The sequence below is a fragment of the Vigna angularis genome, chromosome 4, assembly GCF_016808095.1.
Source record: "Vigna angularis cultivar LongXiaoDou No.4 chromosome 4, ASM1680809v1, whole genome shotgun sequence".
In the NCBI taxonomy this organism is placed as follows: Eukaryota; Viridiplantae; Streptophyta; class Magnoliopsida; order Fabales; family Fabaceae; genus Vigna; species Vigna angularis.
The window spans coordinates 21,206,983-21,226,659 of record NC_068973.1 but is presented as its reverse complement, the minus strand read 5'-3'; the positions used below and the strand labels follow the sequence as shown (position 1 = coordinate 21,226,659).

Genomic DNA, 19,677 nt, shown 5'->3' with positions numbered 1-19,677 from the left:
GAACCAGGATAAAATCACCTGTGCAATTTTTCTCTTTCCCGTACTCTGTTATTTACATTCAATTATCTGCTTAGTAAGAAAGAATTAAGAGAAAAATATTAAAAAGGCAAAATAAAAGTATATAACCAATTCACCCCACCTCTTGGTTTGTTACCACGCTAATAATTCCGCTGCAGCGATTCTAACACACTACGTGTTCGACCTAATTCTCGAACCACATTTGGTCATTGAGAGATGACGTAAGAGTCACTTCCCAGTCTATACTGCATTATCTTATTGCACATTACATTTGTATGGGGTGCGACACCCATCAGGAAGCATATGAATTGATTGAAAACATGGCTACTAATGATAATGAGATGCAGAACGAAAGAGCTCAATTTCAAAAGAAATGAGTTCTTCAGTTACAATCTCAAGATGCTTTGTTGGCTCAAAACAAGATGATGACTAAAAAATTAGAGACCATGATGAGGAAAATCTCTCAACTATCGAAGGAGTTGCAGCGTGTTTCTCAAGCTCATCATAATTTTTTGTGAGCTATGTGGTGGAGATCATGTGAATGGACAATGTGCCATGTAAGATAATAACCAGGAAAGAGTAAATTATATAGGTAATAAGGACCACTGATGTAATTTCAACTATGGGTGAAAACCTCATCCAAGCATGGGTCAAGGGCAAGCTGAACAATTTAATAGACCACCACAGCAGTAATGGCAACCACAATCCTCTTTATCTGAAAGGATGATAAAACTGGAAGACACCCTTCAACAAATCATGCAAGTGTCTGTCTCTACTAGGAAGAGCACTAAATCTGCCATTAGAAACATGGAGATACAAGTTGGTCAATTTGCTAAAAAGTTGGAGGAGATGTTTGACAGGAGTTTTGGGGCTAATATTGCAGTTAACCCTAAGGAGGAGTGCAATGCCATTATGACTAGAAGTGGCAAGATGTTAGATGAGAGAAAAGTTGAGAGAAAAGAAAAAGTAAAGTTGAGTGAAGTAGAAGAAGAGAATGAAGAGAGAAAAGAAAGGGCAATAAAAGAGAAAGATGAGGGGAAGGAAAAAGAAAAAGGGAGAGAAGAGAGAGAAAAAGAAAAAATATTTGAGAAGCCCCTTCCTTATCCAAAGAGCATTTCAAAGAATGGAAAAGAGAAGCAATATGGGCGTTTCATGGAGATTTTCAAGAAATTGGAGATTACTATGCCCTTGACTGAAGCACTGCAACAAATCCCTGGTTATGCAAAGCACATGAAGCAATTCCTCATAGAGAAGAAATATGTAGATGAGGAAAAAGTTGAAGTATAGGGTAATTGCAGTGCCATATTGCAGAAGACACTACCTCCCAAATTCAAAGATCCGAGGAGTTTCACCATCACTTGCACCATTGGGAATCATGATATAGGGAAGGCTCTAGTTCACTTAGGAGCTAGTATCAATCTAATACCCTTATTTATGCTTAAGACGATTGGTGGTCTGGAGGTCAAACCTACAAAAGCAATCTTGCAAATGGTAGATAGGTCCATTAAGCATCCTTATGGTGTGGTAGAAGACGTGGTGGTGAAAATTGATAAACTCAAATTTCTGGTGAACTTTGTAGTGATGGAGATGGAGGAGAATGTAGAGATACCGCTCATCCTTGGAAGGCCATTCATGAAGACAACTAAGGTTATCATTCATGTGGATGATGGAGTTATAACGTTGAAAGACCAAGATGAAGAGATGACTTTCAATGTCTTTGAAGTTGGGCAGCCAATACAAGTAACAAAGACTAGTCCTAAAGCTAAAGACGAAGTTCTATCAGTGACTAGTCTACTTGATAAAGGTGTCAAGAAGGTCAAGAGGAATCATAGTTGTTGTTTTCCAAGGCTGAAGGAAGATGATGGAGATAAGGAAGAAAAACTCATTCACCATGACTCTGTGATGGAAAATAATGAACCCTACCTTGGCAAACCAGTGAAATTCAAGAACAAGTTATGGGTAATCAAGGATATAAAGGCAAATGGAGTTCTTGAGATTGAGGCTCCTTACTCTAGGAGAGTCAAGTTGGTGACAAGAAAGATGTTGAGATTATGTTGGTGCCATGAAAGGAAGAAGCACATCAACATTGAAAATCAAACTTGAGCTTTATTGGGTCAAAAATCAAACTTGAGCTTTATTGGGTCAAGCTAGTGACGTTAAATAAGTGCTTACTGAGAGGCAACCCAACTTTCTAAACTTATCTTTTTAATTTATGTTCGTCTTTATGTTATTAGTATAGGATTTGATGTACTTGGCTTAAAACTTAATCTGTAATTTGATGATGATATGATTTTTGTGATAAGTGTTGCTTTATGATGCTGATTATATTGATTGATGTTGAGATGATGTATGATGCTGATATACAATTGTGAAACAGATGCATGATTATTTGTGATTGTGTTATTGAGCTGGATGTTTATCTAAATGTTGGAACTTGAATTAGCCTGTGTGAGGATTGAACTCCAGAGTTTTTGATGAATGATTGCTATTACTTTGAAAGCATGAATGATTTTGCCCAGGTTTTTATGATTGAATTACTTGCTTGCTTGTGTCATATGATCAAGGCAATTTGTTGTCATCCCTTTTTAGCCAATGCATGATTTTTGCCCAATAAAAAGAGCACAAAGTGTTCTATCCTTTGAACCTTTAGCCTTAAGCATGATATGAAAACCCTTTTTGAAATCTTTACCTTGAGTTAAGTAGAATATGTTTTTGTGGTAATGGAGAATGATTCAAGTTTGGGGTGGTGAGAAACCGAAAAGAACTTTGTGAAATTCATTAAAGAGCATTGGGCAAAAGAAAGAGCAAAAGAAAAAGAAAAGAAAAGAAAAGAGAACAGAAGAAAAGATTAAGCTCAATGCAAGTAAAGTTGGGAATAAGTTCAATATTGGTTTCTAACATAAAAGAAGAAAGAGAGTTGATTGTTAATGTGAATAAATGAATCGTGCACTCTCTTAACTCAAGGAACTTTGTTATCTAGAAAAACAAATTTTCTTCTTAGCCCGGCCTCAATGCAAGCCTTGAAAAGTCCTTGTGAGTGTGTGTGATATGTGGTTAAATGAAAGGCAAAGTTGATTCATGTGACATTGTGATGGTAGAGTGTAAGAGTGTCACCTCACTATACACCTTTGAGTTTGAGTGAAACACTTTTGAGTGCTTGAGTGAAACACTATCTTTGGTGAGGAATAGTTCGATGCATATAGGGTAACATTCTTGCTTGGTTTTTGATCAATCATGAGGTTTGCATCCGATGTGTATGTCTTGATTATGTGGGCCATAGTTGAAGCTTGATTGGTTAAAGAATCATTATATCTTGACTAATTTTTTATGATGAGCATTCATGAGTGATTTACTTGTCTAAAAGGAAAATGTTTTTGATATGCTTGACCATTGTAGTATGATTATTTTCTTTAAGCCAAGTTACATTTTGCTTGAGAACAAGCAAAGTTTCAAGTTTGGGGTTGTGATAACGATTGAAAATACCGTTATCTGTGATATAATTTTGATACTAAACGCACCCTTTTTGACTTAGAAGCTTGCTTTAACTCATGTTTTTGCTTTACTTTTGTGAATAAGAGAGTTGACGTTATACTTGATGATTCTATCACTAAATTCCCTTGATTTTGTAAGCTATTGGAATGATTTGAAAGAAGAACTAAAGTACCAAATAGTTGGAATGCGGAAAAGTCAACCAGAGTGCAAAATTTAATGTTGTTTCGCGCTTGGGCAGGCTTCCAGGGGCGCTGAGGGCCAGATTGAGTGTCCTTCTACGCCTGGGTGCCCTTCTAGGGGCGCTGAGCGCTAGTTTCGTGGGCTTGGACCTGTTTTCTGTTATTTTTATGTTCTATTTAAGGACTTGGACGTCCTAGGCTTGGTATCTTTTGACAAAAAGAGGCACAGAAACACGCATTTCATCTCTCGAAGGCGGATTTTGGATGCAGAAGCTCCGATCTTCAACTTTTACACTAGTGCAGTCAGGGAAAACGACAGCGGTTATTTTCGCTGAAAGGTATCGGTTCCTGAACCGAGGCATATTCAGACGAGGCAAAAAGTGGTAGACTTTATGCCTCGGTTGAAGACCGAAGCATAAAATGGTAGGATTATGCCTCGGTTCCTTTTGAACCGAGGCCTTTTCTCCCCCTCTACTGCCTCGGTTGGAGCTTGAACCGAGACAATAAAGTCCTTTTTTTTTCTTCTTCTTGAGGCTTGCACCAAGAGCCATGAGGTAACAAGCTTGTAAAAGCTTTCCATCAACAACCTACAACAAAAGAACATGTGAATATATAGCAGTTGGCATCCTGAAACATTAGTGGGTTATGGATGAAAGTAAAATGGACACGAACAATAAAAATGTTATCCTTCATGTTATATCAAAACAAAAATAAAGAGCAACTTGCAAGGATAATTTTATCCGTCTGGAAAATAATTGCAAGTTGTTCTTCAAAGCATATGATCCCAAAAGTCAAAGGGAGTAAAACACTCACTGGATTAGTTGTTCTCCACCCAATTGACATAGTTAAACAGGGCGGTAGTTCCCCTGTAGCATGCATTAGTTGAATCAACACCCTCAATGTCAGTATTTCTACATTTCTGTTCATTTCAAACAAATAAAGAACTTTCATTTATAGTGGAAAGTAAAGGAGAAATGGATGAAAGATCAAGAAAATGATAATATGAAAGAAAAAATCCAATCAGGTGATTGGTCTTTGTAAACAAAAGTAATCAAAAGCCAGGAACTTGAACCTTTCCCTTCTGTTAAAGTTACCGGGTTGAGGGTATTGTGCTCTTTGAAACTTTCTTCCAGAATAACTGATTGGTCTTTGAAGAATCTGAGTTTTTTCCTTGAGGTTTCGCCGTCTTCTTCGTCGCTGATTCCGTAGTAACAGGCTCTGTTCATGTCGTGTTCTTCGCCGTTGGGTTCTCACTCGCTTCGCTTTCCGCTCACGCTCGAAATGGTGTTGTTCGGAGACGAAACTCCCGCTTCCTCTTCCATGTCCATGGCCGAAGGTAGCCGATTCACGTCGATTCCGCGCAGGAACGATCGGGTTTCGCCTCTGCATGAGTCCGAGTTTCGATCTGGATGCAAACAAAAAACCATTAAATTAGAGGATCACGGATGTCGGGAAAGAAAGTGAAGGGGCGAGAATAATATTTCTATCCCCGGAACAAAAAAGGACACCCAGTAAGCTGGATCAAAGAGAAGGAAAAAGTGATGGAGAGAAAGGAAATAAAGAGATAAACTTGAACAGATCTGGAACATTGTTTGCATGCAAATAATAAGGAAAAGTATTATTTTTTATTTATTTATTTAAAAAGTGGAGGAATTTTAGGACATACCGAAGGAGGCGAAAGCGTCGTTCCAAGAGGGCAATGCAGCAACAACGGTCTGCAACGGCATGAACTCGTCAAGCGGAGCACCAACGAGAGAGCAATGGAAGTAGCGACAATGGAGGGCGAGAAGAAATGGACAGTAGAAAGAGAGCGTGGGACGAAGCAGAAGAAAATGGAGGGTGAGACGAAGAAGAAGAGAGTGCGCGCCCATGTAGGGTAAAAACTTTGAATCTGGGTAGAAATGCGAGAGCTATAACCTTCGTTCTACCACTGACCGAAGCAATACACCCATTACGCCCTGGTTAAGTAACAACCCGATGCCTATGCTCATCTAAAAAATTTTAAAAAAAATCAGTAATGGCATTTTTTGTAATTTTCTTCACCTTATACGCCTCGGTTCTACAACAACCGAAGCATAAACAGTTTTATACACCGGTTCTGCAGCAACCGATGTCGTAGTGTAGAGTAGGTAAGGTGAACGAGCAGGTGATAGGGAAAAGGTGAGATTTTGACAGACTATTAGGCTTCGGTCCTTCCTTTAACCGAGGTAATAGTATATGTGTTTCGTTTCTACATTTAATCGAAGCCTATTTGGCGAGGTTAAACACCATTTTTTTACTAGTGTTAGGGTTTTATCTTTCATTCTCTTCCATTTTTTCATCTAGTTTCACCATGTCTATGATGAACTAAACCTCCATTGTTGTTGGGGAAACGATGTAATGATTTGAAACTCTTATGTATTGAATTGATTTATATTATAAATGCTTTACTTCATTAATTGTTAGGGTTTTTCCTCTACGCTCTATGCATGCTTTGTTTAACTCATTCAATTGCATGATTATTGATGTTGTTGATATGGAAACATATGGGGAAATCTAGAACTGGGGAAATTCTCCCAAAAGCAATATTACCTAGACATAAGGATAGGAGGGTTGGTTGCCTTTAAGCTTCTATGCGAATGTAATGCATAATTAATTATTAGGGATACAAGACATTGTGATCTAGTAATTAAGAATAGGCTTTCTTCACCGAGACATCGGGTTTAAGGTAAATTAGAAAGTGACGTTAACATTAATGAAGAAGATGAATTCATAAATACATGAGAGAGGATAGGATAAGTCTGAAACCTCAACAATACAATCATTCAATATTTTATACACCAATTACCTGTGCATTCTTCAAGTCAATTGATCAACACTTGTATTCCTATTTATTTTTTGCATTATAAACACCGAAGAGGAGAGCTTCCGCATCCACTCTACCTCCATAGAATTGGAAAAAGTCTGAATTTGCGTCACTTCTGTCAAAAGATACCCCCTCTAGGACGTGCAAGTCCTTATATATTGCTAAATTGGATCATAGGCCAACGTTACCAGCGCTCAACGCCCCTACTTAGGGCGCCCAGGCGAGCTTTCGAGAAAAATGGCGCTCAACGCCCAAGGAAGGGCGCCTAGGCGTGAAACAATACTTGAAGATTGGCGCTAAGCGTCTCTAAAATGGCGCCCAGGCGTGGGTGCGAGGCCTCCAACGCTGAGGATCTAGAAAAGGGCGCCCAGGCATGGTTGCGAGACAACCACCGCCCAGGGCCCCAAAAAAGGGGGCCCAAGCGTCATGCGACCTTCTGCAGCCTTCTCTTCTAATGCTCTTTCTTTCCTTTTTGAGTTCCAATTTCTTGACAATTTAACTCCTCTTGCAATTCATCCCAGTTTCCTAAAAAATCAAGGGAATTTAGTGATAAAATCCTCAAGTATAACCTCAACTCTCTTATTCACCAAAATAAACTAAAAGAAAGAGAACTAGTAAGTTTCTAAGTCAAAAAAAGTTCATTTATTATCAAAATTTAATCCCAATTAACGGTGAAATTAACCATTATCACCACTCACAAAACACAATTCTCTCTATTCCTAGAGTGCCACGTTGCCACTAATAAAAGGAAATCCTCTCCAATGGTGGCGGGATATAAGGTCACTAAAAAAAAGAAATCATCTCCACTCCTAGGGTGCCATGTGACCACTTCTAAAAAGCAAATCCTCTATAATGGAAGCATTACACAATGCATACACTTTCCACTTGGTTTGGATGTCTAACTTAAGGAAAATTTGATGCTACTTAGGCCTTAATACAAGCCTTAAACAAACCTACACTACATGGCTGAATACAATGGCCTAAATTCCTACACTACTCTTCAATCCATGCTTCATGATGGTTTTAATGGTGGTCCACAAGGTAGAGTTGACCCTATCTTTAAGGATGACTTTCACTCTCTTGAAAGTGTTTGACCATGGCTAAGGGATTTGTCATCATTCCCTTCCTCTTGAAAAGGATTTGCCCTCAAATCTTCAACATGGAACAAGGGAAACATCCTTTTTTTTTAGTTTTGGTGTGCTTCTCCATAGGGGTCAACTACCCATTAAAAATGTGTTTGGATATCGTCTTTAAGAAAATAAAAATAGGATGAGTTTGAATATCATCTTTAAGAAAATAAAAATAAAAATAAAAGATTAGTGGTAGAAATGTGATGAAAGAGTGGTGTACAAAGACTGATAAAGAAAACACAAACACTTAAAAGTCATAATAGAACAAGCTTGCACAATGGATGCTACTGAATTCTCATCTAGGGCATTTAGTGGAAGATAATAGTGAATAGTAGTTCAACATACTAAAACATCTTATTCCAACTCTTGCAAAGGTGATATGATCATAGATATGGCAACAATGAAGAGTTTTCAAAGTGACAACAAGCATAAAAAAGAATAGAATAGGTTTCATTGGCTTGTATTTTCCTTTTTTGTTCTTTCATTATTTTTAGTTGTAGAGAAGCTTATAAACTCTTCTTTTCTTTATAGTACAAGCAATGTGGGACTTCACATAGCTTGCACTTAAAAGAAAAGAAGAATAAATAGGCTTTCTCCTTTTGTTGCTTGTAGTGCAAGTAGTCTTAGCTAGTTTTCGTTTTTGAACTCTAAGAGTGCTAGGAAGTTTATAAACCCTTTTGGAATGAGAGAATTAAGCAATGTGGGACAAAGAAACACCAAGGGACGCTGCTGGTCAGACCTTGGAGCATTCAAGTCCCACATCTCTTGAAACTCTTCACCAAAGTCATGCCAAAAGCTATATAAGCAACCTAGGGGGTCTCCTTTGTACACACCTTTGATTGAATGAATATAAGAGCGATTTGTATTTATTTGCTTATCTTCTTTGAGATAGAATATTGTCTCTATGTCATCTTTTGGGTCTTATATTGTGAGAAGCAATTGGCGATCCAACCTTGGCACTTATCTTGGATTATTTCAAGTGGCGTGTCCTCAAGTTCATAAGTTCTCTCTTCCTTATCTCTTCCATTTTAAATCTTTTCAATTTCAATTTCTTAATTGTCATTAGAACTATTGAGATTGTTGATAGGGGAGCACTGGTTTAGCTGAACCTACAATCTCAAAGCTTCTGGTTTTTTGATGATGACAACATAATTAATAACACATGTGATGTTTATGTGTTACATGTTCTATTTCTTACATGCTATATGTTTTAATCATTGTATAAATCTATTTAAAGCATTGAGAACATGATTGTATTGATACATTGCATTTCACTGTGCTATATAATTGATTTTATTGGTGAATGCATGTCTGATGTTTTATAGAAGGAAAACCACAAGCACTTATGTTGAACTTTTAATTGTGTGGCAAAACAACAGTTTTAAGTCGACTTCATTATGGGGTTAGTGATGACAAATTTATGAACACCGAAAAACGGCGCCACAAACTTGTTTAACACTCGGCAAGTGTGACCGAATCGTATCAAGTAATAAAACTAGGTAAGACCAAGTATCGTTTTCCCAAAGGACTCACGGCCTAGTTAGCTATATGATTTGTTGATTATTTAAGACTTGTTAACAATTGATTGTAGGGTTTAAATGCAAAAGACAATAATTAAACATGTATGCATGAATTTGATCAATGGCAAAAAAGAGCAAAACAAACACGTAATGAATTATATGGATGAGTATGTTGTTGGGGTTATCAATTTCATCTTATCCACTCTCATATACTTTAGGAATTCATCATTCTTTTCATCAATGTTAATGCCACTCTCTAAATCACCTTGCAAGAAGGCCTATCCTTAATTACGAATTCATACAATTCCTAGCATTTCTAGTAATTAATTCTTAAGTGCAGAAGCTTAAAGGCAACCAATATACTATTGGGAGAAATTCCCCGGATCTAGATTTCCCCGTACGTTCTCATATCGACAAAATCAATAATCATGGCAATGAATGAGTTAAACAAAGCAAGCATTAAGCAAAGAGGAAAAACCCTAACTAATGATGAAAAAAAGCATAAGTCTTAAAGTAAGATGTTAAAACAAGTTCCATATATGAGAGTTTCACAAGACTACATTGATTCCCCAACAACAATACAAAGTTTAGTTCACCATATTCATGGTGAAACTAGATGAACAATAATGAAAGAATGAAAGATAAAACCCTAGAAAGGTGAAGAGGTAGCCTGAGCATCCAAGATTTTCCTTCAAGGGGTGGAAAAGAGAGTGTTTGCTTCGTCCCAGCCAAAGATACCAACCCTAAGAACACCTAAAGCTTATATACTATTCGTAAAATTACAGAAAATTAGGCCCAAGCCCAAAATAATGCCGCTCAGCGGTAAACTACCGCTCAGCGGTAAGTGCGTGAGTTGTTTTCCTCCCCTCAGCGGCCTTTTCACCCCTCAGCAGAGCCAACGTGGGTTCCTGAGTGCCGCTCAGCGGTAAACTGCCGCTGAGCGGTAGTTGCGGCTTCTCCTTTTGCACTTTTTGATGTGTTTTCTGATTCCATCTCTATCCTTCTTCACTTCTTTCACCAAATTCACCTTAAAACCTGCATAAAACACTGAACTCAAGCATAAACCTGTCCAGCTCTCTTATTTCCAAAAATATGAACAAAAGCATGATTTCAAGCTAGTTTCTAAGTGTTAAAGGTTGCTTTTAGTATTAATTTTAAGCATGAAAATAACAGTTTTTCAACTGTTATCAGTTAGTCGATTAAAACTCGTGGCTTTGCACAAACCATTTTCAAAGTGTGTTGTGAGGATTTTTAAAGTGAAAGTTTCTCAAAACTTTGTTTAACTTGTTATATAGTCGATTACATGCAACCTGCATTCGACTAATACTGTTACAGTTTTGAAATTCTATTAATGCTTGTATTAAATGTTACAACGACTATATTTCTAAATATGTTGACCAAGCATTAAATGAAACTCGACTACATTAATTGTACATTCAATTAACTACATTGATTGTTGCTAACTGCTATAACAGAATTGCTATATTCGATTGCATTAGTAGCTAAGTCGATTAAAATGCGTCTGAATTGTGAAAATCTATAAATTGACGCGAATTTGATTTCTGTAAGAACTTTTGTGAATCTAACAATTTGTGATATCTTTTGCAGAAAGTGCATTCTTACAGAAAGAGAGAAAGATCTCCAAGAAACAAGAAGTGACCGTGGTGATCATTTACTTGTGGATTCTTGAAGAGCAAGTTAACTACACGTACAAAGGCTGATCATTTTTGCCCATTGGGTGTAACTTAGAGATCAGAGGCTACAATCTTGTGAAGATTGGAATTAGGTTCCCTATTGCGATTACAGGAAGAAGAGTGTGTCGCGTTCTTGACTTTGAGGGTGGCTCAAAGGGTTTGGACTGCAGGAGAGGGGATTCTTGTTGCTAGTCTGTTTGTATATTGCCTATATTTTGATTAGAGGGTTAGAGAGGTGTTTTATATTTTTGACGTGAGGTCTCTATAAAAGCCTTGTTGTAAAAACCTTGATCATTATAGTGCATTGGCTTCTTGTGGTTGGAAGAACACTGGATGTAGGCTTGGCAGAACCAATATAAAAACTCAACGTTTGATCTTTCTATACACTCTTTATGAAGTAAATTGAAACTCTTGTGTATTGAATTGATTTATTTTATAAATGCTTTACTTCATTAATTGTTAGGGTTTTTCCTCTATGCTCTATGCATGCTTTGTTTAACTCATTCAATTGCATGATTATTGATTTTGTCACTATGGACACATATGAGGAAATCTAGAACTGGGGAAATTCTCCCGGAAGCAATATTACCTAGACATAGGAATAGGAGGATCGGTTGCCTTTAAGCTTCTGTGCGAATGTAATGCATGATTAATTGCTGGGGATACAAGACATTGTGATCTAGTAATTAAGAGTAGGCTTTCTTCACCGAGACATCGGGTTTAAGGTAAATTAGAAAGTGGTATTAACATTTAATGAAGAAGAAGAATTCTTATATGCATGAGAGTGCATGGGTGAAATCTAAACCCCAACAACATATTCATCTCATATTATCAACATCATCCATTCACTTTTGTGTTTATCCTCAATTGATCAAATTGCATTCATGTTTATTTTTCTTCACTTTGCATTCAAAACCCCCAAAATATTGTTTTTAGTCTTAATTGGTTAAGCAAAAGCACAACTGTTTAATGTCGTGAGTCTCTTGGGAACCGATACTTGGTCTTACCATTTATTATTACTTGATACGATTCGGTACACTTTCCAGAGTGTTAACACTTATAAACTCTTCTTTTCTTTATAGTACCAGCAATGGGGGGCTTCACATAGCTTGGACTTAAAAGAAAAGAAGAATAAATAGGCTTTCTCCTTTTGTTGCTTGTAGTGCAAGTAGTCTTAGCTATTTTTCGTTTTTGAACTCTAGGAGTGGTAGGAAGCTTATAAACCCTTTTGGAATGAGAGAATTAAGCAATGTAGGACTAAGAAACAACTAGGGACGCTGTTGGTCAGACCTTGGAGCATTCAAGTCCCACATCTCTTGAAACTCTTCACCGAAGTCATTCCAAAAGCTATATAAGCAACCTAAGGGGACTCCTTTGTACACACCTTTGATTGAATGAATATAAGAGTGATTTGCATTCATTTGCTTATCTTCTTTGAGATAGAATTTTGTCTCTAAGTCATCTTATCTTGTGAGAAGAAAGTGGCGATCCAACCTTGGCATTTATCTTGGATCATTTCAAGTGGCTTGTCCTCAAGTTCATAAGTTCTTTCTTCCTTATCTCTTACATTTTAAATCTTTTCAATTTCCATTTCTTAATTGTAATTAGAACATTTCTCTCTAAGCATGCTATTCCATATCAAAAGGTCTTCTTGACCTCATGTTTCTAATAAAAATTCATGAAATATAACTGACGAAAAGGGACCTATAAATTATGAACAATTAAGTCAGACTATAGACATTGACAAGGTAGAGCTTACTATGAATGATGAGATGAAATCATTAACCTTTAATCAAGCATGGAAATTAGTTACGTTGCTTATGAGAAAGAAGACAGTTCACCAAAAATGGGTTTATCGAATAGAGTAGGATAATGACAACTCCAAGAGATATAAAACTTGACTAATTTTCAAAAGATTTCAATAATTAAGTGTAGTATAATACTAGGAAGTGACTCCTAGGTCATCTCTCAAAGACCAACTGTGGTTTAGGAATTAGATCAAACACTTGGTGGGGGTGGTTTTGTGACAGTTTTGTGAACAGAATCAACAGACCAAAATGCAAAATTCACACAATTCAAAGACAGGTTGGTGCTTAGTTGAGTTACAATACTTTCAATCACTGATTAGCGATAAATTAAACACTACTCTTACCCTATTTTAGCACCAATCAACTAATTAAGCGAAGATTCATTAGGTTGTCTTAAATTCGAATTAAGCAAACGAATTGCACATGATTAATTGGTTTTTCACATTATGGATTAATTAACTAAGCGAGAACTAAACCCAATTAGACAACTAAGCGTGTTCTAATTGCTCGTGCAAAACTGATTCATCATGGTACAAAGCAAGCAGATACATAAACAACTCAGAAACCTCATGGAACCACTACAACCTCCCTAATACCAACCCAAACAATTTAAGCTCCCATTAAAACAACTTCCAAAAAGCAAACCGAAATGCAAATCATTACAACAGCACCCAATTCAAAAAACAAAACTAAAATCCAATGCTAGAATGAAAACCTAAACGAAATTAAATGTAGAATCACAAAAACGCAAAAAAGTGGAAGCACAAAACGAAAATTAAGAAATAGATTGCACATGAACGAAAATGAAAAGGAAGAGCAATAGGAATAAAGGAGATGAATTTAAAGAAGAAACACCAATGCAGAAATGAATTCAACCATAAATTTCAATGAAAAAGAGTCATTACAATGAAAGAAAATGCAAACCTAATGAGAGCTCTCCAAGGAAACCAAAAATGTGAGAATGAGAACATAAGAGAGTGTTTTGGGGTCTGCCCCCCTTTTGGATACAACCCTAGGTAAGATTTCACTAATGGGCCTCTCCAAAAATGTCCAAAAATGGCCCAAAACTTAAATATGCCCCCAAAAAGGCCTAAAAGCCGAAATTAAATTTAAATTCTAAACTAAAATGATGATGTGGCAAGTGAAAAGTGACGTGGCAGCTCCCTTGAGTGTCCCAAAATATACTTCAAAAAATTCTCTTGCAATTAACAATAACAATAATGAGCCTTAGATAATTCAAATTAATTAAAATAAGAATCTCTGGTCAAATTAAGCACAATTAGAAAAACTAGGGATATAATGGACATTCAAGCACAATTTTCTAATTATTAATAGTGCATTAAGCCTAGTGAAGTCGAGAAAATATTAACTCATCAGCTATGCTAAAATATTTGCTCTAATTTTAAAGCTAAATACTATGAGGTGTACTTAAGCATTGTGGCTAGTGAATGACTCTTAAAAACATGATTACAAATACAAAAGATTGAAGTTTTATCTACTATAAAACGTAAGTATTGTACCTACCCAGTCCAATGATGTGCAAAGAAATATAGCCTAACAAGGCCTATTAAGGCTCATTGACTTGAAGCAGCTAGACAATATTTTAAGACATGTTTATTGGGAAAATATTCACATATTAATAGTAATTATGACAAATCTCGTTAGTTTGATTACATCACGAGATTTCTTGACATTATATTTACAAAATATTTGGGCTATGAGGTAAGGTGTCACTTTATTATTATTATCATATATGTGAGGTAAGTCTTTATTTTATTGAAATTATTTGATATCATATTACTTATTTTATCACATGAACTCTAAGGTCTAGAATCTCTATAAATATATTTTGTATTTCCCATGAAATATACGCACTCATACTCATTCTCTCTTACTAACTTGAATATTGGATAATCTTTTACAAGTGGATCGTTTCTTGTGTTATAGTACATGAAAGTACACATCAAGATTTTTCAACTCCTTTAGATCTTTTCACCTATTCAAAAGTTTATCTTAAGTCTTCAATAAAAATAAATATATCGTGTAATGTTAAAGATTGTATGTGATTTCAAGTCAAAAGTTTATCTCAAGTTTTCACTAAAAATAAATATATCATGTAACATATAAAATAAAATGTTAAAAGATTGTATGTGATTTCAAAAATTGTGAATTCAATTAATATTCATCTAAAAAATTTGTTTTTGTATATAATTAGTTTAAGTGGAATGCATCTAATAAAATATCCAATATTATACTTTGCTGTAGAACAAAATATATTAATATTTGCTATTACTTCATCGTATATTTGCTTAAAGATGATATGTTAATATTGAAAAAAACCGAAAAAAATAAAAATGCAACAAAAATATTATAATAAATATAGGTAAAGAAAATAGATATAGACAAACTAAAGTTGTGCTTAACTTTAGTTAATTTGTCTGAAAAAAATATGAAGATAGTTGTTATGTTGATTAAGATGTAATGAGAAATTAAAACTAATTTTAAATGAGAGATGATTGAATTCACTCATTTTCTGAAATGAAAAGGTAAATGAATAGAATAAAAAAATATGTAAAATAAGAAAATTAAATGAGCGAAACAAAATTTATTTATACGTGTATATAACAATAAATTCTAACAAGAGAATTAGTTAGAGAAATATTTTATTTATAATTTTTGCGTAAGTAGATTGAAACGAAATGTTTTTGTAAGCAAATACTTTATAATTTTGTGCTTTAATGAAATGTATGAAATTATTTTATGTGGTATAAATGTGATTATAAAGGATTTGGCGTAGTTAGTGTTTTGAGGTGAAACATAGCGAAGGTGGCGTTGAAAGTGTGATGGAAGTGTTTGACCCAAAACTGTAGCATTTGATTTGAGGCATGTGGAGGTAGCTTTTGCAAAATGATAGAAGGTGTTGAAAGCCCAGCATGGAATGGGGTTTAAGAATTAAGATTCGTGTGGTTCGCACATTCCCAGCAACAGCTATCAGAATGACACGCGCAGGATAAGTGACACGTGGGCCAATGGACCACCTGCTTCTGTCGGAAACCTTACCCTGCACCGTCGCCTTTGCGATACCACGCCATCGCTTTCGGGTCCAGCTTCATCTCACCCCAAACTTTTAATAATAATCACCATGTGATCCTTCCTTAAAATGCTCACTACTTCAACATTAACATTTTATTATTATATTAATATCATATAACTCTGCTCTAAGCTAATAAAATAACCTCATTAAATAAATATTTTAACAACCACCTACTGCATTTCATCTTCTGAGTGTGGTCTACGCTAATAAAATAACATCATTAAATATTCTAACAACAATCTCTAAAACTATTACTATCCTAACGAGATTTATACAGATATTTCTGTTTTTATTGTTATTATTATCGAATTATTCATTAATTTTTACTCTTACACATAAAATGTCTATACCTTCGACGTAAAGGATGTGTTGGAAATCTTACATCAAATATGATCAATTTACAATAAATAAAGTCAATTTATAATATATATAAATGAGATGCAGACTTAGTTTGTAGAGTTGAATTAAGCTTAAACTCATTTTCTAATAATAACAACATCATATTATATTCATTAATATATAATTCTTTTAACTTCGTAAATACTTTCGAATTTTAGTACTATGTCAATGATATTTATGTTGAATGTCACATATATATATATATATATATATATATATATATATATATATATATTATAGTTTAAAGAAGACACTAATTTTCTTTGAATCAAATAAGATTTTTTTATATTATCTATCTTTTCGAAGTAAAAAAATTGTATCGTCACTTTAAGGAAAAGAAATTCATTGTTTGTTTCAGGGTAATATCAGGAAGAGAATGAAATAAATAAGTATGATACAAATATCAAAACTTTACTGTTTCGTGAGAAAAAAATTGAAAGCGTTTCCTTTTTCGTGTGTGTTGAACCAACTACTAAAATAGCACGAAATTTTGGGAACGGGTGAATGAAGACTTTTTGTCATTTTTTATTTTATTTTAATTCCTGAAGCATTAAACAATTTTGCAACTCAAATAAAGTAAAGAAATATTTTTTTGTTAGAAATATAAGTGAACTTCAACGATATGAGGGGATTGACTATAATCATCATTTACTCCTTGTTTAGAAATTCTGACATCTTATTTTCTATGTAGAAATTAGATTTCGTGGATCTTAACTCAATTATAGCGAACTTAATAGTTTTGTAAAAATCTTTTGGTGGGGAATTATTATACCTTACCCATCGAATAAGTAATGGCGACACTTGTTGAAATACTTTGTTTTAAACAAGTAACTATCAATTTCTTACTACATAGTATGAAACTTTTATTGACATTCATTTAATTTATGTGTTGTTAGATTAAACATTTCTTCTCAGTTATTTCAATTTACTTGATTTTAGATTTTTAGGATTGTTATTCTCTGTTCTTTACTTTTTCATATTTATTAAACATTCGCACCTCTTAATTATTTTCTCTCCTAATTATATAAATTTCAATAATTTTTTGTCAATACAAAAAATATACATTATGAATTCTGTTGCTATTACTCATTACAAAACAATGTCAACCAAACCAACTTAATTAACAATAGAGATGGTGATAATCGTGAAATTAATAATTATGAACCCTAATATAGGTTTTCTACTTTTGAGGGTACATAGGTTTTGATTTCATTGAAGTCGCCCATACTTGTTTCGAGAACACCAAAATAAAAAATCTTTTCAAATTGTAAGGGGAACAAATTATTGGAAAACAGTTTATCAAAGTAATTACGTTGTTGAACATCTTATGACAAAATAGGACGAATGTTTAGCCAAGGGAGTTAAGATGCATAATAAGAGCATTCAAGAAGAGCATAAATCAAAAGAAAGAGTGAAAGGAAAAGAGCAATAAGTATAGATATGTTTGAGAATGTCTGTGGTTAAAAAAGATTTTTCATATTAGAAAAAAACAAACGACTTTGTAAAAATTAATTTATAAAACTTTTCTATATAACCTTTTTATTTATTTTTTTAATTTGTATAAAAGTTTACTCATTTTACCCAGAAACTCATTTTGTTTCTTCGTTCTCAACTCTTTTTTTCTTTCATAAGCATTTATATATTTTATCATATATTTAAACATATATTTTATCATATACATATATATATATATATATATATATATATATATATATATATATATATATATATATATATATATATGTGAAACCAAAGTTAATAAATAAGAGCATATAGGAATTACATAAATGCATTGAAATGTTTCCCATTAACCTTCACAGGATATTTATATGAATATATACAACCATCCAAAAAGTAACAATGTATAAAGAAAAAAACCAGAACATAACAGATAGAGTTTTTTAAAACTGTAAAAATTGTCTTTGACTTAAATCCAACACTCCTCCTTAAGTTAAAGTTGTATTTACATGTATAATGTAACATCCCAAAATACAGTAATTACCATAAATTAGAATTAATTACAATTAACAATATAATAACCAGTCTTTATATTCACAATTGAAGTTCAAGAGCCGAACGGCTTCAGTACAAAAGTAACGCGCATAAAGCGTATACAGAGGAAGTCTAGAACGAACGGTTTTACAAAGCTTATAACCGAACGTTCAATTCAAAAGCAAACGTCTAAAACTAAAAAGAAAGACGGACGTCCTACTGCTCCGCTTTCACTTCAACTTCCACTAAGTTATCTTCTTCGATCACATTCTCTAAGGTGGCCTCGCCTTCTGCTCACATTCACACGGATGATCATTGCAAGACAGGACGAACGTACATAGACAAATGGACAACACAAGGAAAAACGAAAGGGTAAGCTTACATAATTTAATTCATACATCAACATATACATTTAACATTTCAATTCACACACAACATGTAACTTAACATAGAAATTTATATATATAAATATACTAGACAGACCGTCCGGACTGTATGAATCTGTGTAGGTACAGGCGTCCTTGCACCCGGGTGATGTAGTAACTGTAATAATCACATCAGCTGCCACCCGAGGTTAGTCCGTTCTTACGTCGCCCATGTTAACTTATGGACTAAGGACCTCCTGCCATTCCCACACATGAACTACTCTCCTCTACGTGAAGATGAGTATCACGGAATATCAGGATGGACCAAGCCAGCATTAGCATGCCCACAGTCATACTTTACCAATCCAATATTCAACATATATGAGACGTACCTCCCTGGAACGCTCGTCCAAAATCCAATATCATAATATCACTCCATATAGTGTTCACACTTTAAGTTATCATAATTCATCATCATTTACATCTTTAGATTTAAGAGCATAAAATGACGAACGTTCAGTCCTCTTGAAGAATTAGGACGAACGTTTAGATGAAGGTACGGAATAAACAGGGAAGTATACAACGAACGTTACTATCGGATTCGGCCAGTTAAATGAACTGACTCGTTTGGACGTACCGTGGTACTTAAAGAAAATTTCGTTATGAAGACCTTAGACCAGATCCAATGTAAAAAGAAGAGTCAAGAATATTTAGAACTATCTTTGTAGTAATTCGCATACAGAAGACCGATGCCAATAATTGAACGAACGTGAGAGAAGATGAATATTATAGTCCTTTGAACGAACGCTATTTATCAATGTGGGTATCCAATAATACGAACGAGCACCACTTATGACGAACGCTAGGTAAATGACCGAGCATCAATTATGACGAACGCTTGGTATAAGACCGAGCGCTATTTAGGACGAACGCTTGGTATAAGACCGAGCGCTATTTAGGACGAACGCTTGGTATAAGACCGAGCGCTATTTAGGACGAACGCTTGGTATAAGACCGAGCGCTATTTAGGACGAACGTTCGGTGTAAGACCGAACGTTACTTATTTCAGTTTTATTCAATTTAAGGTGTACGACATCTCTATGCTGAGCCGAACGCTCAAACATAGTAATTCGAAATAAGG

The 19,677-nt window shown here is 34.7% G+C and overlaps 1 protein-coding gene across 1 annotated transcript; it reads left to right on the top strand.

Moving 5' to 3' along the window:
- Nucleotides 1–825: 825 nt before the first annotated feature.
- On the top strand, nt 826–2,456 carry LOC108330308 (uncharacterized). The gene is made up of 3 exons (XM_052876466.1): nt 826–950; nt 1,317–2,042; nt 2,396–2,456. Exons 1-3 carry the CDS (start codon nt 826–828, stop codon nt 2,454–2,456), a joined length of 912 nt encoding a protein of 303 aa, XP_052732426.1.
- Nucleotides 2,457–19,677: the final 17,221 nt, after the last annotated feature.

Bases quoted from the DNA above. Each gene is read 5' to 3' on its own strand.
- LOC108330308 (XM_052876466.1), top strand. From the start codon at position 826: ATGGAGATACAAGTTGGTCAATTTGCTAAAAAGTTGGAGGAGATGTTT. The intron at 951-1,316 runs GTTAGATGAGAG...GGGTAATTGCAG, and splicing joins ATGACTAGAAGTGGCAAGAT to TGCCATATTGCAGAAGACAC. The intron at 2,043-2,395 runs GTTGGTGACAAG...ATTGTGAAACAG, and splicing joins CCTTACTCTAGGAGAGTCAA to ATGCATGATTATTTGTGATT.